Below are 21,431 nucleotides of genomic sequence, written 5' to 3' on the forward strand. Positions count from 1 at the left end.
AATCAGATCCAGGTTGTAACTTAAGCCAAGTGACAACCATTCTGGGCTTCGGATTCCTCACCTGTGAATTGGGAGTAATATGGCCACCTCATAGGATCATTGTAAAACCAAATGAGATAAAGCCCATAAAACAGCCAGCTCACTCTTTGGCATGGAACACAATTCAATAACTAGTAACCAGCATTAGAGCAGTTGTCCTCCATGGGCTTGAATGTGACCCCTGCCCATTACCCCAGGGACAGCATGGTGGTTTCAGAGCCAGCTCTGCATCCACCCAGCTGTGCATCCTCAAGCATTGCATATTTGGGACTCCGTTTCTCCGTTTGTAAAATGGGATGTTGATCTAGGTCATCCCAGAGACCTTTCACTTTTAAAAATGTGGATGGCTGTTTAAGAAGAGGTGCTGCGACAGTTCAAAGGGACGGAATGACTAACTGAACACCTCTCACGTTCATGATGTTGACTTGTTCCTCTGTAGTCTGCTCATCCTCCTTTGCACTGCTTCTCAACTCAGCTGTTTGTCAGGCTTACTTGGGGAGATGCCTGAGCCCCAGCCCTGAGCAGTAATTACATCAGAATATCTGGCAGTACTTTTTAAAAGCTCCTCGGGTGATTTCAGTGTGCCACCAGGGTGAAGAACCTCTGGTGTATGCAAGTAACAGCCAAAAGCAAGGCAGAGAAGAAAGGACTTGAATAAGCCACAAACTGCATCTTTGAGGAGATGTGATTTCAGATCCGTGTTTCATTCAGTCTCACTTCTAAATTTGCTCTTCCGCCTAACAGCATCGGAGAGCATAGGCTGACTTCAGCCCCTATCAGCCTCGAAGCCCAATCCAGACTCCTTGACCTGGATGGTACAGCTTTTCACCATCTCACTCTGCTGCTCCAGCCTCCTTTTTCAGTTGTCCTGACTCTGCCCCCAGTGGGGAGTAATCACACGCCTCGTTTCTTCTAGCTTCAAGCCTCTCTATCTTCCCTACCCCTCTCCTTTCTTACCCGACCTTCCTGCCACCCCGGTACTTGGCCAACTTCTGTTTATCCTTCAGGTCTCCATGAACTTTCCCTTTCTTCCACGTGTCCCCAAAGTTGAGTGCACCTCCTGTGTACTTGCCTAACCCACTGCACACCCAGGAACACAGTGCACTTGCTCTGCATTCCCAGCTCCACAGACTGTTAAATTCCACAAAAGCAAGGATGTGTGGTTTATTCACCACTGCATTCCCTATATTTCGCATGGTCAAGCGCAGCGAATATAGGTAGAATAAATGAATAGCTGAATGACTGCACAATAAAGGGAAATTCTTAAGGACTCGAGTCACAGTAAGTCAAAGAAACCAGGTCCTATGAATGAATGAATGAATGAATGAGTGAATGCACAAGAAAAAATAAATTCTTAGTAACCGATTCACAGCAAATTATCAGGCCCTACCCCTATCCTCTCTTTCATTTAAGACCATTCTTTTGGGACGCCTGGGTGGCTCAGCAGGTTAAAGGTCTGGCTTCAGCTCAGGTCATGATCCCAGGGTCCTGGGGTGGAGCCCTGTGACCAGACCTGCATCAGACTCTCTGCTCAGCCTGGCGTCTGCTTCTCCCTTTCCCTATGCTGTTCCCCTGCTTGTGCACTCTCACTCTCTCTCAAATAAATAAACATCTTTAAAAAAAATTTTTTTAGAGATCTTTATTTATTCATGAGAGACACAGAGAGAGAGAGAGGCAGAGACATAGGCAGAGGGACAAGCAGCCTCCCTGTGGGGAGCCCGAGGCAGGACTCAATCCCAGGACCCCGGGGATCATGACCTGAGCCAAAGGCAGACGCTCAACCACTGAGCCACCCAGGCATCCCAATAAATAAAATCTTAAAAAAAAAAAAAAAAAAAAAAAAAAAAAACATTCTTTAATGCCAGGGAGAGGGGAGCCATGGTGGGGAACGACTTCCTTTCTACAAGAAGGAGCTTAGTTTCCTTGCAGACTTGATCCTGCATCATTTGTTCCATAAACAATAATCAACAGAATGTTAATATTAAAAAGCAAGAGCAAAACACTTCAGTATCTTTTAATGCGTATTTTTCGTGAGCCTTGATCATCTTACTAGTCAATGAAACAGTCACAGATAAAATGACAGGATGTTTGGGATTTCCTATAAAAATCCCGCTGCGGGAGAGAGAGGGAGCGGTGGAAGTAGAGGCGAAACAAGCTGGGCCAAGAGCTGAGGGCTTCTGGAGGCGGGTGGACACACTGGGGCGGCGGGGGCGCGGTGGGGGGTACTTCTTATATCATTTTCTTGGCTTTGGCGTTGAGTTTGAAATTGTCCAAAACAGAATGTTAAAAAAAAAAAATATCAGGGCAGCCCCGGGGGAGGGGGGAGGGGGCTCAGTGGTTTAGCGCCGCCTTCGGCCCAGGGCGTGACCCAGGAGACCCGGGGTCAAGTCCCGGTCAGGCTCCCTGCGCGGGGCCTGCTTCTCCCTCTGCCTGTGTCTATGCTTCTCTCTCTCTCTCTCTCTCTCTCTCTCTCTGTGTGTGTCTCTCACGAATAAATAAATAAAATCTTTAAAAAAAAAAAACGATCGTGGAAGGAAGTGTTTCTCCGCACGCCTCCTGGTTCAATGTGTGTCTGAAAAACGCAGCGGCCCAAACGCCGAGGCGGCCACACAGGAGCGGGAGCCCCCGGGTCTTGGTCAGGTGGGAAGCAGGAATGTTCTCCAAGGTTGGTAAACTGTAATCAGCGCCACATAGTTTCCAGGCCGCAGAGCCTACAAATCACTGCGGCTTGATCTGTGAGTCCATTCATGTGTCCGCAAGAAATACGGCCTGTGTCGTCGGCCGCCCTGTCGGCGGGGCCAGACAATGCTCTCCCATCCGGGCCACGCTCCGCGCCCGCCCCGGCCGCCATTTTACGACCGTCGGCACCGCCCTGTCCTTCCGCTTGGTGCTCACAGCTCAGAACAGGCTTCCTTTTGAAGTCCGGAAAAAACCAACCAGCCGCGTGAGGCTGCCCCCTCCCGCTCCTAACGTTCGGTGTCTCCGAGACGGCGCTGCCTCCGGGTGGGGAGGCCTCGCACCTCAGACCGGAAGGGGCCCCGGCGCGGCCCACGGCTGGTGTCCGCTCCCGCTGGTCCGCCCGCCGCAGCCTCCCGGCCCGGCGTGAGCGGGCGGCGAAGGTTCCGGGGGCGGCGAAGGTTCCGGGCCAGGCCGCCCGCCGGTCCCCGCGCAGCCAAACCAACCGGGGCCTCTCACCTCCCTCCCTTTCTCCTCACCTCCCGCCCTCCTCGGGCCTGAGTGATTCCCCTGGAGACCCAGCCTCCTCCAGGCAGCCCTCCGGCCTGCGCTGGGCCTCCCTTCAGACTCCGTTCCGGCCCTTTGCTTTGCGCCTCCCGTTTGGGCCGCGTGCCCCGCGAAGGTGCTTCTCACAGGAAGGCGGCCCAGTATCCTGCACCTGCTGGAGGAGGGGTGGCTGGCGGGTTGGTGTTTTCCATCCGAAAAGCCTTTTATTTTTATGTGTTTTTAAGATTTTATGTGTTTATGTATTTGACAGAGCGAGAGAGCAGAAGAGGGAGAGGGAGAAGCAGGCTCTGCTGAGCAGGGAGCCAGGTGCGGGGCTCCATCCCAGGACCGGGAGATCATGACCTGAGCCCAAGGCAGACGCTGAACCAACCGAGCCACCCAGGTGTCCCCTAAAGGCCTTCTAAATGGAGCATCTCTCCTGACCTCACTAAGGTCTGTAAGAAGATACTCCAGGGACGCCCGGGTGGCTCAGTGGCTGAGCATCTGCGTTTGGCTCAGGTCGTGATCCCGGAATCCGGGGATCCAGACCCACCTTGGGCTCCCCTCAGGGAGCCTGCTTCTCCTTCTGCCTATGTCTCTGCCTCTCTCTGTGTGTCTCTCATGAATAAATAATTTTTTTTTTTTTTTTTTAAAGAAGAAGACACTTAAGCTCAGCTTTTGCATTTGGCCCCAGAATCCTATTCCTTATAGTGCCCCCAGTCTTCCGAGATACGCTTTCCTGGAAATCTGTGTTTGCTAGTTGGGGACGCCTTCTTTGGCTGTGCTCTTCTTGAGTGTGCCATGACCCCATTTGATTTTCTCATCAACCCCAAGAAGAAAGGGCAGTTTTATAAAAGAAACAGACATTTTGTCAGAGAAATGGAGACACAGAGAAGTCGATTGACCCTAGTGAAGGGCCGAGCCATACTCCCCACACCACTCAACCACTCCTTTACTCGTTGACTCCGTAGAGATTTACTAATCACTCATGCTGTGCCAGAGTACGCCCCAGTCTCGATTTTGAAAATGAGCATTTAAGAAAATAAGCATAGGATTTATTTAAGAATAAAATATTTACTTTTCATCTCTTGACTCAAGTGACTTGCAGTCACTGACACTAATAAATTACAGGCCACAAAAATAATCAATACACACGCTTGGATTTCATTGCAGAGAGCCCTTGCTAAACAAGTTAGAAAGAAAAACTCTAGACCGAAAGTTTTCCTTCAATAGTGGTCATTCTTTTCATTCCATTCTTTGTAGGGAGGCCCCTTTAAGATCAGACTGTGCACAGATCCCCCAGTGCTACTTAACTAGTTGGGCAAGTTACTCATCATTTTGAGCCTGTTTCTTCATCTTTAAAACGAAGATAATGGATCCTTTACATACATGAAGTGCTAAGCATAGTGCTTGCTATCTGGACAGCACTTAATAAACAGAACTCTCTTTTCTTCTCCTGTCAACCATAAATTTATCATGTTAACAATGAAGAGTAAAATGTCTTAGTAATGAGCAAACAAGTCTTGTTCTTTCCCAGCGTACACCAAACAGTCCTGGAAACACTAAATAAGTGACTAAGTGTATTTTAGTTTCACTGCCTCTTTCTGTAGCCTGTTTGATTGATATGTTAATGGAAATGAATGACAAGGTTGCATTCAGTGAAAGAGTGCTAGGATGGTTGGGAGCCCCACATCTTGGGTAAAATTGTGGAAGGAACAAATAGTGAATCACCCTCAATTCATGGAAAGTTGGACACAAACATCAGCTGAGAATAATATACTGAGTTTTAGAAATAGGACCTGACTGCAGTAAGTTGCTTTGTTCTTTGCACTTACTACCTTCGGGTGGGACATGAGTTTTCTAGTTATCTTTTAAAAATTTTTATAAAACAAATTCCCAAGCTTTTCTTTTTTGGGGGGGAGGGGGGGCGGAGGAGGAGCTGCTTCTCTATTTGTTGGGTTTTTTTTGTTGTTGTTTTTTTTTTTTTTTTGTATTTTAGGAGGGGTGAAATTATTGACTTACCATTACCTCTGCCACATTTCAACAGAAGATGAGAAAATTTATGATTTCAAAATTGCCTTCAATCAATAAAATGATGTTCCATATCAGAGATAGACTTTAGTAGGAGTCCCAAAGAAAGCCTTTCATAAAGAAATAGAGCCATTTGCCTGCCTACACTGTTAATAAAAAGTGCAGTGCACCTCTTGGTCAAGGAAGTGATTTCTAGTGTGTAAATTCTATTTTCTGATATAGGATATTTGTCATTAGTCAGCTGTCTACTCGTTTATGGTACAGATGTGACCACTTTCTATTAACTGAATAGATCCTAAAATATGTAGGTTCAACCATCCTTAAAAGGATAAATGATAACAAATGGATGCAGGATGCTTTAACTATAGTATACTGTTCAAATGTTAACTCTACAAATGGGAAAAACATATTGTGGATTCCTGTTTTTTAAAAAATTACCTGTAGCCACTCATGTTCCAGTACTAGGTCATATTTTTGGGGTGGTCAACATATTTATTTTTTAAAATGATGCCTGGCTGTTAGAAATGATTTTTGCTGAGAACTAAGAAACTAGACTGTATATTGTTAATGGAAAACATATTTTCCTAGACAAGTGATATTTTCAATGATTCTTTCTATAATTAAATGTAGATGTTAGCATATAGGCATTGCTTTATTTTTGGGAAGTTTGTGATTCATGGGTGGGGAAAGCTCAGAAAACAGATTTCTTAAAAATGAAATTGCTTTCTCTGTAGAATCTGTTTAAAAGACACTTTGGAGCAATAACATTTTTTAAAAAGTAGCAGAGAAGATGGTTTTAAGTAACACAGGGGAAAGACATGCTCTTCCATCACAGTGACAGCACTTAGCCATAATCACCATGTCAGGGACATTTTCTTTACAGGTAAGAGACAGTGAATAAAAGGATTTACTTGAGAAAGCCTGAGACTATTTTGAATTGTCTGGTCCTGAAATATTTATCAAGCAAGGACTAGTACTTCTCAGAGAACCATAACTACGTAACGGGTGATTTTTCCTAACTGCCATCTTTGAAACGGCTACCTTTGACAGTGACACAAAATGGTAGCTCCTAGTTTTAGCGGCCAAACAATTGATTCTAATTGTTTTCACTGTTCCCTCTTTTCTATCACAGAATCGGAAGACTTTTTGATGGTACAGAGCCCATTGTTTTGGACAGTCTCAAACAGCATTATTTCATTGACAGAGATGGACAGATGTTCAGATATATCTTGAATTTTCTACGAACATCAAAACTCCTCATTCCTGATGATTTCAAGGTGAGGGATTCACGTTAAATTACCAATAGCATAAAATGTGATTTGTTTTGATGTGCTCCCCCGTAAATATTTCAAGCTCTTACATTTTTAACATTTACCAACTCTAATGGCATCAGAGGTCTCTGACATGGTTATACTGTCTTCGTGAAATAGAGTATATGGTCATTAAAGTTTTATGTGACCAAAAGAGGACTGATTTTATTTAAAGACTGAATCATCATTTATTTTAACACACTGAAAATAAGTTGATTAAATTCAAAGCTTCTGCTAAGTCTTAGTAAGGTAGAAAATAAAAGGAAACCTCCTTAGCTTAATAGACTTATTCTCTCAGATGTTAAAGCATGCTTTATACTCAACAGTAAAATTTTAGATTGTTCTCTTTGAAGTGAGTAACAAGTGTTAGTCTGACACTGTGATCATAACTCTAGGCAGTGGAATCAGACAAGAAGAACAAACAGAAAGTGTTAATATTAGAAGGAAATATACAAAAATGTAATCTTTGCAGCTGTTAATATTCTCTAAATAGATTCTAAAGAATCAGCTAAGTACTATTAGAACTAATGAAGAACTCATTAAGGCCTCTACATTCAGGATCAATATATATCAATCAATAGCTTTCCTACAAGTTAGCAAGAGCCAGTCATATGATATAATGGAAAGATATACCACTCACAACAACAACAAAATTTATAATACCTAGGAGCAAACCTAACAAGAAATGGGCAAAGTCTGATTTAAAAAACTGCACATCTTGGGACACCTGGGTGGCTCAGTGGTTGAGTGTCTGCCTTTGGCTCAGGGCCTGATCCCAGAGTCCTCTCTGTGTCTATGTCTCTGCCCTTCTCTCTGTCTCTCATAAATAAATTTTTTAAAAAAACTTAAAAAAATAAAAAACTGCAAATCTCTACATAAAGTATAAGAGAAGAGTTGTATAAATGAAGGGAAATTCTGTGTTATTGGATGGGAAGCCTCAATACTGTTAAGATGTCACCTGTCCCCAGATGATAATTCAGCACAAACCCATTTAAGTCATACATTTTTTTTTAAATGAAATTTGATCCATATATAAAGGTTACATAGAAGGAACAAAGCTTGGGGCACCTGGGTGGCTTAGTGGTTGAGCGTCTACCTTTGGCTCAGGTAATGACCCTGGGGTCTTGGGATCTAGTACTACATTTGGGCTCCCTGCAGGGAGCCTGCTTCTCCTTCTGCCTATGTCTCTGCCTCTCTCTGTGTCTCTCATGAATAAATAAATAAAATCTTTAAAAAGAAGAAGAAACAAAGCTTAAGACTACCTAAATTTTTTAAAAAAGACTACCTAATAAATTATTATGGATGATAATAGTGGTGGTAATAGTAGGCTGTGGTGGATGCATCCTATAAGACATAAGAACTTACTATAGACCTAGAGTAATTCTTTTTTTTTTTTTTTTTAAGATTTTGTTTATGTATCTGAGTGAGAGAGCACAAGCAGGGAGAGCAGTAGGCAGAGGGAGAGGGGAGAAGCAGGCACCCTGCTGAGCAAGGAGCCCAAAGAGGGGCTGGATCCCAGGACCCCTGGGATCATAGGCTGAGCCGAAGGTAGATGCTTAACCGATTTAGCCACCCAGGCACCTAAGCTAGAGTAATTCAAAAGTGTGATCCCATCTGAGCTGAAATTGACAAATAGATCAGTGAAGGAGCATAGGGTCTGGAGACAGATGTGTGTATAAGGAATCTGATATATTATAAGGGTGGTATTTCAATCAGTGGGAAAACAAAGGAACAATCAGTAACTGGCACTGAGATAGCTGGCACAGAGACATTTGGAAAAAATGTAAAGCCAAAGCCCTATCTCCTATCATAAGTTCATAGATATTCCAGAAATGAACATAAAAATTAAAACTATACAAAATATCAGAAAAAAAATAAAGGAATTTCTGAAAGTATAATTTTGAGGCAGAGAGGGCCTACCTAAGGAAGACTAAATACCCAGACGTAGCCTTTAAAAGAAAAAAGTTGAATGAAAGACACCACATACAAATAAAAGACGAATGTTAGCCTACAGAAAATATTTGCAATAAAAGATTATCATTAATAGAGCTAATAAAATCTATAAGAAACATATAAACAACCCAATGGAAAACATTATGAGATAGAAACAAAAATCTCCCAAAGAAGAATATAGAAATTGCCAATAAACATTTGAAAAGATATTTAATCTCTGTAGAATCAAAGAAACAAAAATGGAGATACCCCTTTTTATCTATCAGACTGGCAAAAAGTAAGAAATTGGTAACATACAGTGTTGGGGATATACGTTGTGGTTGGGAATAAACATTTCTGGAGGGCAATTCAGCAGTTTTTAAATTTTCAATCGTACATACTCTTTGATCTAGCAATTCAGAGCCTCTTTATTTTCTAGAAATAGTTGCATAAATATGCAAAGATAAATGTACATGGGATGTTTATTGTGGTCATATTATTTGTAATAGCAAAACCTTGACACAACTAAAAAAAAAAATGTTCAGCAATGGCACATACTTACCAATAGCTCCATTAGCTAGCAGCTGGCGGGGTGGGTGGGGAATCACCATGATTTTATCATTCAGTGAAAATACTAAGTTGCAGAAGATGCATAGTCATTTTCATATTTATGTAAAAAATGTGTATGTGTGCATAAATACACAAAGATCTAGAAAATTAGATCCAAAATTAATAAGGATTCAGGGGGCCTGCGTTCATCCTCTCCTTCAGGATTTTGAGCAGTGGGGCACTTGTCAAGTATATACACTTGGTGAGAAAATGGGAAAGAAAGAGGCAGACCTGCAGCTCACATTGGACACTTCCTGGCAGCCCTGGAACCAGCCTGTGGTGGCGTGTGACCCCGTGGCTCCCCAGCTAGTGGCGATGACCAGGGGCCTCCCAGAGTGTACCTCTGACGGTGCTGAGGGTCATTCAGGCTCTAAAGACACATGAAGCTGGTTTGTGCAACATAGGCTCCTTATGGAAGTAAGCTACTTTATCAGTGGTGAGCTCTTCCAACTCAGGAAGGAAAACATATTGGGAATCTGTTTCTCAGATGGCACCTTCCTGGAGGGTTTGCAAGGGTAATTTTCAATGTGTTAAATTTTTTTTCTGTGCCAACTTTCCAACCTCTTTCCTGCCTTCCCCTCACACCATTTCACTCCCTGGCAAGCATCTTATGCAGAGTCCAAAGGGAGGTCTCCTACCTGCAGCCCTCAGTGTAAACCTGGGGACACACCTGTTCAGACATGGACAGAGAAGGCTGGCCAGTTTAGGCAACAGGCCTCACACCAGCTGCAGGCAGAGCAGAAGCTAGGAGGAAAGTCCAGACTGCTATTAGAAAGCAGGCACTAGTCCGTGTGGAGACAGGATGTGGGGCTGAGTTCTGCATTGGGCATAGGGAGTGAGAGAAGGGGGCAGGGGGCCTGCTGTAAATGGGCACAGACTTTAGCAGTGGCCCCAGCCGGTAATCAGCCCTGGCACCTGGGATGTCAGGTGTTCACCAGTCAGATCTGGACTTCTTCCCATGTCAGAGAGCGAGTAGAAAAAGAAGGGCTGAAAGTGTGATATGGCAACGGGTGGGGAGGCCAACATTTTCCTAATCGCTCACGTTTTCATAGAAGGAAGGCAGTGAAATTAGAAAGAGGGTGAAGGGAGGAAGTTTCACTTTTAGTTCTATTTTTAAGGGGATTGCATTTCCAAATGACTTCTCAGAATAGAATCTACGTGGAGAGTTCATTGGCTCCTCAAGCTGCCCAATCATGAGCTGGCCATGCCTACCTCCCCAACCCTACTACCACCATGGAACCTGCTCTCTGGCTTTGCATCCCATCTGTGTAAGAAATGTCAGAATCCAGCTCTGGGCAGGAACCTGGAAGTCATTCTGCACTTTGTCCTCTTCTTCACCTGCCACACACTATCCATCAGCGAGCTAGTCCATAGTACCTTCCAGATACTTCTTGAATCAATTCACTCTTCTCATCCCACCTCCCTATCCAAGGCTCAGCTCTCTGGATGACTTGGAGCAGCTTCATAATTGATTTACCTCTCCCACCCTTTCCCCCTCTCATCCACTCTCCATGTCGAAACCAGGGACACACTTTCTCATTAGATTTTTTATTTTGAGATCATGGGAGATGCTCAGGCAGTTGTAAGAAATAATAGATCCTATGTTACCCAATTCCGCCCAATAGTAACATCTTGCAAAATGATAGTACAACAGCACAACCAGGATATTGACCTTGATATAATCAAGGCACAGAACATTTCCATCATGGCAAGGATCCCTCCTGTTGCTCTTTAATAGATCTACCCTTCTGCCTTTTTCCCTCCTCCCATCTCCCAACCCATCCCTCACCAAGGAACACTTTTTGAAAAAAACTGACTTTTTTTTCAGTCATGACTTGCTTCTGCTTACAACTCTACAGAGGCTTCCCATTCATTGTTCACAGAGCAAAGCAGCACATCCTTGTCAGAGTCTATGCGGCCCAGAAGGCTCCACTCCCCCTGCTCCCCACCACTGGACTCTCCTCTGCACATATGCCCTACAGGGCTTTTCTTACTTCCACAAGCACACCGTCTTCTTGCCCTCTTCAAAGAGACCGATCTATTTAATGCTCTTTTCTTGGCCTTTATTTGTCGTTAGGGCTCATTGTATTCATTGTTGAGCCATCCCTGCCTAGTCCAGCTTAGGTTTGCCTGTACCCTGAGATTCTCCCCATGGTCACACACAGTACATTTGTAATTATTTGTCTCCATTGTGTAGCACTGTATACCCAACTGTTGGTTACACGTGCTTTCGGCAGCAGGTGTTGGAATACACCTTAAATTAATGGAGATTAATCCGTAGTACCTTCCAGATACTTCTTGGAAGTACATAATCTCCTTAAATTAATGGAGATTTGCTTTTCTTTTCTCACATTAGAAATCAGAGGTCCATGAATAGCTGAAGAGGGAAGCCTGTTACTGACAGGGGTATGTGCCCAGTGGTGTCTTCAAGGACCAGAACTCTCTCTCTGTCTGTTTGCTTTTCCATCTTTAGTGTTGACGTTTTGGCCTCGCACTTGTCCCCTCAAGGTTATAAAGTGCTTGCCACAGCCCCAGGCATCACCTCCTCATTCAAGGCAGAAAAAAAATAGGTGAAAGCCTTTTTAACTCACAAGATATTGTCCTTGTCAGAAAATTCCCCAGTAGACTTTCCCTTTAGAGGGCATTGGCTAGAAAGGGATATTTTTCTTTTTTAGCCTCTATAGAAAAAATGAGCAAGGGATAGGGGCTGGGAATAGCTGTTGGGGAAGCTGGCCAGCAGTGACTGTGGCACTAGCTCAGCCCTGGCACATACTAAGCATGTGAATATTTATGGCATGAGTGAATGAATGCATGGATGGATACATAAATGAATGAAATAAGTCCCGCATTCAAACCAGATTCTGGTTCCTACCCCATACCTGGTCATATACTTGCTTACATTCAAACTGGAGATCTTATGTATATATCAGGACTCTCTTTGTAAGAGTCTCACAGGCAGGGACATTTTTATATTATTCTAAAGGACATTGTGTGCTGGGCACATAATAATTACTTAGTATTAATTACCTTAAATATGGCAGAAAAGGGTCAAAAGAGTCACAGGAAGCCAGAAGCTAAATGTAAGTAGGCAGGACACTAATTTATAGGATAAAAGGGCACATATAAAACGTGTGTATAATACCATCATCCTAAGAAACTTATGAGGGTAAAATATTAATTTGTAATCTCATGATTAAAAAAGATACAGATTCCTGGAAATACAAAACAACTGATGGGGAATTACAGTTAGTACATGATAACAGCCATTTGTTATGAGTTGCAGTATGTTCCAGAAATGGAGCTAGGTATTTCGAACATATTTAAATGTAGCAGGTGTTATTCTTTTTCTTCAAGAGCATCCAAGTTAGATGCTGAGAGATGGACTTCCTCACGGGAGTTAAGCTGTGGCTGATCCCGGAGGACAGTCCCCTGAGGCTTCACCTACTGGGCTAGGATGGGGATGGTTGCCTGAACCTTTCGAGCTCCCTGAGGATGCCAGAGCCCTGTAAGATGTGCTATCTATCAGTTCCAAGTGCAAAACATACCTGTTAATTGGCCAAGGATTTAGCTGTAGCCCACGCTTGGGGAAAAAGACAAAAAGCTTGTTAAATGAAACTCTCGTCTCTCAAGGCCCTGAGATGTTTCCCACAGAACCTCTGGGCGACAGGCTGTACATCCATGACAGAGTGTTCTGGAACCTAGAGGAGCAGCAGGAGGAGAGTGCAAGCCAAAGTGACCATTCAGCTCCCATGGCTGATGGTGGGATTGAAGCAGCTTGTGCCGACCACAAATATAGACGTGCACGCAGAGGAGCCCTCAGACTGCCCATCCCCGAACAACCCAAGTTGTGTTGTGTTCCTCATCCAAGTCGATTTCCTGACTTGGAAGAGGGGACATGGCATGAGGAGAGAATCTGCCTTAACTGGGTTTGCCAGGGAAAGAGTTCCTTGATTTCTGGCTTCCCTCTCCAGTTATTCAATGCAAGGTTGAGCCAATGTGTGCAAAGTTGACGTCACAGTGTCCTACACCCCTTGAAATGCCATCTTGCAAATGTGCTGTCTGAGCTGGATACCCACTTAGCAACTTAGATAATTTCATATTTCACAACACCATTGAAGTGGCAGCTGCTTATGCCCTCCTCCCTCTGAAAGCCATCGGAATCTATTCTCTAATAAGTGATTGTAGAACTTCCCTGCGCTGTTATATTATGGAGATGACTGTCCTCCTTCCCTTCATTCTCCCCTCCTCCCAGTGACACTGACTTGTTCATCTTTGCTCTGTTTTCTGTGTTGTACAAGTGGTCACACACACACACACACACACACAGTTGTGATTCCCAGTACACCAAGAGTCCAGAACTTTGGTTCCCTTTTTCATGGGGAACCACAAAAAAATTACATTTTTCTAGCCTTTTATTCTGAGCATCTTTGGTCAGTGTCCTCTGTTGCTAGCATCTTTTATAGTCTCTGATGACTACCCTTCCTAGATTTAGAAAAATTCACTAACACACAGCCCACAACTTATCTATCCCTGCCTTAAGTTTAAAAATGTATTAGTTATTTCTAATAACCTTTATGCACATTGTACAAAATTTGAAAACATATACAGGCAAAAAAAGTTTAAACCCCATGTTCCCACCCCTCGGAGATTGCCAAGTGAAAAACCTTAGCACACGCATGGCCTTCTGGATCTTTTCCTATCCTTATTTCAGACAATAATCTCTACCTTCCTATTTCAATAAAATCTAATTTTCTCTAACACTGGAACCATATTCACATTTCCCAGGCTGACCCCAAAATGTCCTTTGCAGATGTCTTTTCCAGGATGGTATCTGCTATAAGAGAACATATTGAATCCAGTTATGTTCCTTCCTTTTATTACCTAGCATAGTCTGTCACTTTTCATATGGTGCCGACTTGCTGAAGAAACTGGGCCAGGTGCCCCGCAGAATGCCCCCCTTCTGGATTTGTCTGGCTGCCTTGTCCTGTGTAGTTTAGTTCACTACTCTAGCCTCTGATTGCCTGTAAACTGCAAGTCATGTCTGAAGGCCCGACAGGTTTAGATTAAACATTTTGGTGAGAATACATCTCTAGTGATATTGTGCACTTCATATTGCATCATGTTAGTAATCATATGTGCTCGAATGCTAGCACATTCGTTAATGATGCTAGGACTGACCATCAATCAGGGTGACTTCTGTGTCCCTTAGGTTGCAATAAGAATGACCCCGGTCAAGCTTAGAGTTTCTCATCTTGCACTATTAACCTTTTGATCCAAATAAATTATCTGTGGCAGGGCTATCCTGTGCATCATAGGATGTTGTGCAGTATCCCTGGCTTCCACGCACTGCAAGCCAGTAGCACCAACCCCCTCTCTCGTTTATGACAACCCAGAATGTCTCCAGACTTTGCTAAACGTCATCTAAGGTCAAAATCAGCCCTAGTTGAAAACCAGAAAGAGAGGAAGGAAGTTTTTATGGGAAGGATACTAGCTTATCTCATAGAATTAGCAGGAGCATTCTCTCAGAGGTGGAAATACCAGGGCAATTCTGAGGACCTCAGTCATGGGAATTTGGGGCTTTCAGGAGTGAGGCCCATGGCTCTGCTCCAACAATGCCCTGGGTTTCCTTCCCCTTCCTTGGTTGAACAGAGATCATCTAATTGGCTCAAGTGGCTCCCGTGCTTATGCTTTAGCCAATCAGCTGTGGCAAGCAGACATGGCTTATAGGCACTCACTCCAGAGAAGACAGAGTGGTGAGCCGGGTAGACCCCCAAGAAATCTCTTCTCTGGGACCCAGGAGAGTGGCCACTTAGGGTGGCTGCTCCAGTCATAGTCTCTGCTGCTGCCTCCTAGTATTTGCGTCTCTGGTGCAGAGATTATTACTCCCAGTACCCCTGCCCAGGGCCACTTCTCTCCCTCTCCCAAAGACACTCCCTTAGAGGCAAGGCTAGCCATAGCAACCAAAGAGGACTGGGAGGCAGGCGGAACAGCCAGCCAGCAGTCTGGGCACCATCTCAGATAGCATCTCTAGCCCCTGCCCACGCCCCACTCTACACATCGGGCCCAACTCCTACAGTTAGTATTCAGGGGACTTGCCAAGGCAGGGTGTGGCTTCAGAATGCAGAGTGATCTGCTCCCCAACGCTGCCACAAATACCCCGTCATTATCACCTTACCTTTCTCTAGGAGATTTGGAGGCAATGGGGGACGGAGACCGTGGTCAGGTAGAGAAGGGACACCTTGCCGCTGCTTCTGGTTCCTTCACTAGCCATCAGGATAAATCTTGGCTGGATATCCTCCCCCCAGAAAAACAAGAATAGTCAGGAGAAGCAGGCAGTTGGTGCTGCTGGAGGGGAAGGAGGCCTCCTGGCCAGAAGTTTCACATGGTGGCAGAGGAAAAGGAGTAAGTGGGCCAGTCTTTCTGGGCTTTGAAGAAAAGAAAGGAGGTTAGGGGGTGGGAGGGATGAATGGCAAGAACAAAGAGGAGTTTAGGGCAGTGCAACTACCCTGTATGGTATGGTAACGGGTGGGTCCATGTCCGTTGTACATTTGCCCAAACCCAAAGAACGCACAAGGGCAAAAGTGAATTCCAGTATAAATCATGGGCTTTGGGTGATTGTGTAGGTTCAGCAGCTGTAACAAATGCACCACTATGGTGGGAGATGTTGATAATGAGGAGACTGTGCAGGGTATGGGAAATATCTGTACTCTCCCCTCTATTATTCATTTATTTATTTATAGATTTTATTTTGTTTATTTTTAAAGAGAAAGCAATTGGGTGGGGTGCAGGGGAAGAGCCCCACTGAGCATGGAACTCCAAGCAGAGCTCCATTTCATGACCCCGAGATCACAACCTGAGCGGAAACCAAGAGTCAGAAGCTTAACTGACTGAGCCACCCAGGAGTCCCTTTCCCCTCAATTTTAACTATGAACCTAAAACTGCTATAAAAATATCAAGTCCTCTTAAAGAAAAAAGTATGGCAGAGCCAGGGAAATTAAGAATTTTAGACACTCCAGACCTGAAATACTGGAAAAACTATGGTGACCCACCTCACACCAAAAAAAAAAAAAAAAAAAAAAGAAGAAGAAGAAGAAAGCAAAGAAACAAACAAAAAATCTGAAAAAATTTAAAATGAAAGGAAGTTAAATCCTGCAGAGATGGTTTTTCTCTTTTCAAGACTACTACCTGGAGTCTATTTTTGAAATATAAACTATAAAGTTCTTCATTTTCCTCGTTTTCTCAGTGCCCCTGCCTTGTGGGTCCCCTGATGTACATACCCTGCCTTCTGGAGAGCTAAGTACTGCTTGGGAACTCCTGGGATGACCTGGATGCATTCCCCAGAGAAAATCCCTCTTTGTCCCCATGGTACAAAGTCTAGCACGGCATCTGGCACATGAATGGATTTTAAAATGAACAAGTGACTGAGTTGCCTTTTAAATGCAAGGATGTGCCAACTACTGTGTAAAACTTCAAGGCCATTAGAAGTTAAATAAACCTCTGAACTATTCGGTGAAACCAGTAAATGTGTGTGGCAGGCTGAATAATGACCCCCAAGGGGGTCCACATTCTAATCCCCAGAATATATTACTTTATGTGGCAAAAGGGATTTTGCAGATGTGATTAAGAGTCTTGAAATGGGGAGATTATCCTGGATAATCCAGGTGGGCCAGTGGAATCACAAAGGTCCTTATAAGTGAAAGAGAGAAGGAGGAGGGTCAGGGTCAGAGTCAGAGAAGATGTGATCAAGGAAGTATTGTGATTGTTGGCCACAAGCCAAGGAATGCAGGCAGCCTCTGGATGCTGAGAAGGGCAAGGAAAGCCATTGTCCCCTACAGGCTTCTGAAGGAAGGCAGTCCCGCGGGGAGCTTGATGCTAGCTAGCCCTAAGACCCACCTCAGACTTCTGACCTCCAGAACTACAAGAGTGACTCTGTGTTGTTTTAAGGCAACCGAATATGTGGTAATTTCTTACAGCAGCGATTGGAAACCAATACACGGTCTATATCCCTTTTCTTCTTCTAGGGAGATGTTTTCTGATTTCCAGATATTTAATCAAGAAGTAAGCTTTTGAAACATGGTCAATTTGCATTTTGGAGTTTACCCATATTTTCCTTCTTGTTCCATGTACCTATCTCTGGGGTCTTAGCAAAGCTCAATGTATTTGTCTATAAAATGGGATCTTGATATTTCTATGCCTCAAAAAAACCACTGTAAATCTCCCCCAAAAATTATTTTAAAAATATGTATTCTAGGATTTTAAAATTATTTAAACATGATAATGGGTCTAAATAATCTGTTTTCCTTTATCTGGATATGATAAGCAAGCTAAGCAAGAAATATGAATGATGCTTTCTTAATTGGAGAAGATAAAACTGGCAGAGAAGCTAGGGCAGAGGAATGACGGTGTCTAGTATATTCTGGAATTGCTTTGCCAAAAGCAAATGTGGATGCTTTGGGTTCATTTCCCTCAAAAGAAAATCTGGGGCCAGGGGCACCAGGATGGTTCAGTCGGTTGAGTGTCTGACTCTTGGTTTCGGCTCAGGTCATGATCTCAGGGTCCTGAGATCGAACCCTGTGTGAGGCTCCACACTCAGCTCAGAGTCTGCTTGAGAGATTTTCTCTCCCCTTCTCCCTCTGCCTCTGATCCCTTCCTCCCCCTACTCATGCTCTCTTACCCTCTCTCAAATAAGCAAATAAAATCAGAAAGAAAAAAGAAAAGAAAAAAAAAAAGAAAGAAAGAAAGAAAGAAAGAAAAAAAAAACATCTAGAGCCAAACCTTCTGCTGCTGCCCCATAAAGTTCTGCTGATTTCTGCCTCATACCTTGGGGATTAGAGACTGAGTTGTCTAGAGGTTGTAAAAGCCAAAGAAAGGAACAGTGGGTGTTGCCAGATAGGAACCAGAGTGTAAGGAAAGAAGATTTCAAAAGATTCAGAGAGTAGAAGGAGACAAGCACAAGGTCAGAGAGTTCTAAAGAGAAACTTGATAAACTCTAAAATATATGGGATTTAGGCAATAAAATTAACTGATGCTGATTGAGGAAGGGAAGGAGGACGAGGTTCCTAAGGAAGGCAGCCGGGGGCACTGGTTCTCTGACAAGCTAAGACTGGAAGCGTGTGTTAGGAAGTAGAGAAAGATGAATATAAAGGAACCTGCCAAGAAAACCAATGGCCAGTGTGAGCTTAACCATGCAGAAAATGGTAACACCAACAAGAAGGGCCTTTTTAATTCTTGAGCTGGCAGATGCTGGGAGGTAAGTCGGCCTCGAGGGGGCGATGGCCAAGTGGAGCCTGGGTGCTCGGCTACCCCCCAGCGTCTGCTGCCCCCACGCAGACAGCACTGTGCCCAGACACCAGGAGGAATGACATAGTAAAGGAAGAGATGGAGCCAGATGGTCGAGTAGAGATGGGCAAGAGGACCTGGTGGCCTGAGGTAGCTCAAAGCTAGGCCCCTGAGATACATCCCAGGGCATACGATGACCTTCAGGGGACCCCTTTAACCTACACATTAAAAACCACTGGCAGGATCCTGGAGCAATCACTGAGCAGGCCACAAGTCTGATAAGGGCCAGTGTTTCCCTATTTTTCCAAGAGCAGGGAGTGATGAACATGAGCAGCACCATACAGGGAGGCTCTCTGTCAGTCCATGGCCAGACCTCAGGGTGGATTACCCATGTGGCTTGTGAACTCAGAGGGAAAAAAAAAGTGTTGAGAATTTAGAGTCAGCATAGAGGATTTGTAGCTCTGTCCTGCCAGCCTTATTACCTTCAGGTTATGGTGGACAAACTGGTGGATCAGGACATTGCCCTGGATGTAGGCTCAGAATATCGGGCCCGGTAGTGACTTTTTTTCTTTTTTTTTTTTTTAAGATTTTATTTATTTATTCATGAGAGACACAGAGAGAGAGAGAAGCAGAGGCATAGGCAGAGGGAGAAGCAGACTCCTCGCAGGGAGACAGACACTGGACTCAATCCCAGATCCCAGGATCATGCCCTGAGCCAAAGGCAGGTGCTCAACCATTGAGCCACCCAGGCGTCCCCTGGTAGTGACTTTAATGTGATTTATTCCTCTTATTTTATAGATAAGGAGACTGGAAAACAATTAAGGAGAATCTCTGGGCAGTAGGGAGACTTGGGTCCCTCCCACATGTCCAGCCTTCCCATTGGAGGCCCCTCCAAACACACGGTATTTCAACCAGACACCCAGCAAATGCTGCAACTGTGGACTGGTTGATCTCAGAATTATAGACTTTATAACTGTTCAAATAGCCAGAATCCAGAACCTTAATTTATTACCTGAGCCATCAGCCTGAACCAAGGCCTGCATGTAGCCCTGTCCTGTCATTACATTTAAGAAATGATTCACATGCAGAAACAGAACATCCGGTTCAAAATGACAAAAAAAATGAGAGAGCAGAGCACTGGGCGAAAGAATCCACATTTTCTCAGTATATTGGAATGAATTCAGAACCCACAGTAGGCAATTTGAAGAAGGATAAATAGTGGAGATTTAAAATTGTTCACAAATGCTGTAAGAGGAGGACCTAGCTCGAGAGCAGCTCTTGGGAAAGGTGTAGAGACTCCACTGGAAGCAAAATGTAAACTGGCTGGGTAATAGGACAGACAAGAAAGTTAATACAGCCTTATGCTGGGAGGTACGCAGAATAACGGCCCCCCAAAGATGTCCACATCATGATTTCTGGAAGCCCAGGAATATGTCACCTTACATGGCAGAAAGGACTTTGCAGGTGTGATAAGTTAAGGGTCTTGCTATGGGGAGATCATTGTGAGTCATCCAGGTGGGTCCAGTGTACTCACAAGGGTCCGTCCAAGTGAAAGGAGGAGGCAGGAGGATGTGACTCCTCAGAGTCAGAGAAGATATGACCTTAGTGGAGGCGAGAGTGATATGGGACCACAGGCTGAGGAATGCAGGCTGCTTCTGCAAGCTGAAAAAAGGCAAGGGCATGGATACTCCTCTGGAGTTTCCAGAAGAAACACCACCTTAATGATCCATTTTAGGCTTCCAGCTTCCAAAACTGTAAGAGAATAAATGTGTGTGGTTTTAAGCCACGCAGTGTGTGGTAAGCGTTGCAGCAGCCATCGGAGATGAATGCAGGCTGCTTTAAGAGTGGTTAGAATGTCCGGCCAAGCGAAGGTTTTACAGCACACTCATTAGGTCACCTCTGAAATGTTAGGTTCACTTCCGGTTTGGGTTTTAGAAGTATGTTGACAAAGTCAAGCACGTAGCAGATGTTGAAGGACCTCTAAGTCATAACAAATGAGAAAGACCTGAAAAGATTGGGTATTTTCAGCCTGAATGGTAGTAAGACATAACCATTGTCTTCAAATGTAAGAAAGGTTCATGTGTCACAGAAAGTTCAGGATCACTGTAGCCTCAGATAGCAGAATCTGAATAAGTTGGAACTACAGGGAAAATCAGGTCACTCTAACCAAGAAGTGTACAGAAGTTTAACCAGAGCGTCCAACAAAGTCGATGCTGTGGCCTGTTAGTAGTAAGCTTCCCGCCACTGGAAGCATCTAATCAGAGGCTAACGGTCACTATTCAGCAGTGTTTGAAAGAATTCCTCCATAAGGGCCAAGGTTGGTCAATAAGACTGCTCTAGGCAGCCTCAGATTTGAAGACTGGATGACACATTTGCACTGGAGTCCGGATTCTTCCTTGTGCTAAAATTTTTCATTCTCAGAGGAAAATAAAAAGCAGTAGCAGAAGCTCTCACTTCTATTGCTTGTGTGACTGTCGGTGCTGTTTTTAAATCTCCTTGAGAGCTGTCATCTTGACAAGTAAGTACAGGACTGAGGTCGCTAACTCACAGCTGATGTACTTCAGAGACAGCTCGGTCCCCACACAGGGGTCCCAGGTACCCGGGAGGAACCCCCAGTCTCCCCACGCCTGCCCTCCAGCCGGCCGAGGGGGCCTCGGTTCTGTCTCTGTCCTGTCTTCAGAGTGGCCACTCCTCAGCTTCGTTCTCACCTCCTCAAAGCCAACCGTACGTCCTGCGGGTCGGGAGGTGAAGCAGGTGCCAGTCCGTGCTCCTCTCCAGCGGGGAACCCAGACTCCTGTAGGACTGGGGTTGCCGGGAGAAGGCAGGATGCAGAAGCGGTCCGGGCACTGAGTGGCTGGGACAGCACCTTCACCTGGCCCGGATGTCTCGACACAGAAAGTGGAAGATGCAGCTGGGGGCCCACTGCACTGTCTTACCCCACCTCTCCACATTTTTCTCTGGAGGCCCCAAATAATGCTGCTGCTGCTGCTGCTGCTGCCTTTGTTGCTT

At 44.6% G+C, this 21,431-nt stretch overlaps 1 protein-coding gene across 4 annotated transcripts in view; it reads left to right on the plus strand.

Moving 5' to 3' along the window:
* Window positions 1-21,431, plus strand: part of KCTD1 (potassium channel tetramerization domain containing 1) — a 183,895-nt gene that overhangs the window by 155,334 nt on the left and 7,130 nt on the right. For all 4 annotated transcript variants that reach the window (XM_038543619.1, XM_038543620.1, XM_038543618.1 and 1 more), the window contains exon 3: window positions 6,425-6,569. In XM_038543619.1, the coding sequence (XP_038399547.1) occupies window positions 6,425-6,569 (145 nt within the window). The remainder of the gene's footprint in view (window positions 1-6,424; window positions 6,570-21,431) is intronic.

This window comes from Canis lupus, chromosome 7 (assembly GCF_011100685.1).
Source record: "Canis lupus familiaris isolate Mischka breed German Shepherd chromosome 7, alternate assembly UU_Cfam_GSD_1.0, whole genome shotgun sequence".
Classification (NCBI taxonomy): Eukaryota; Metazoa; Chordata; class Mammalia; order Carnivora; family Canidae; genus Canis; species Canis lupus.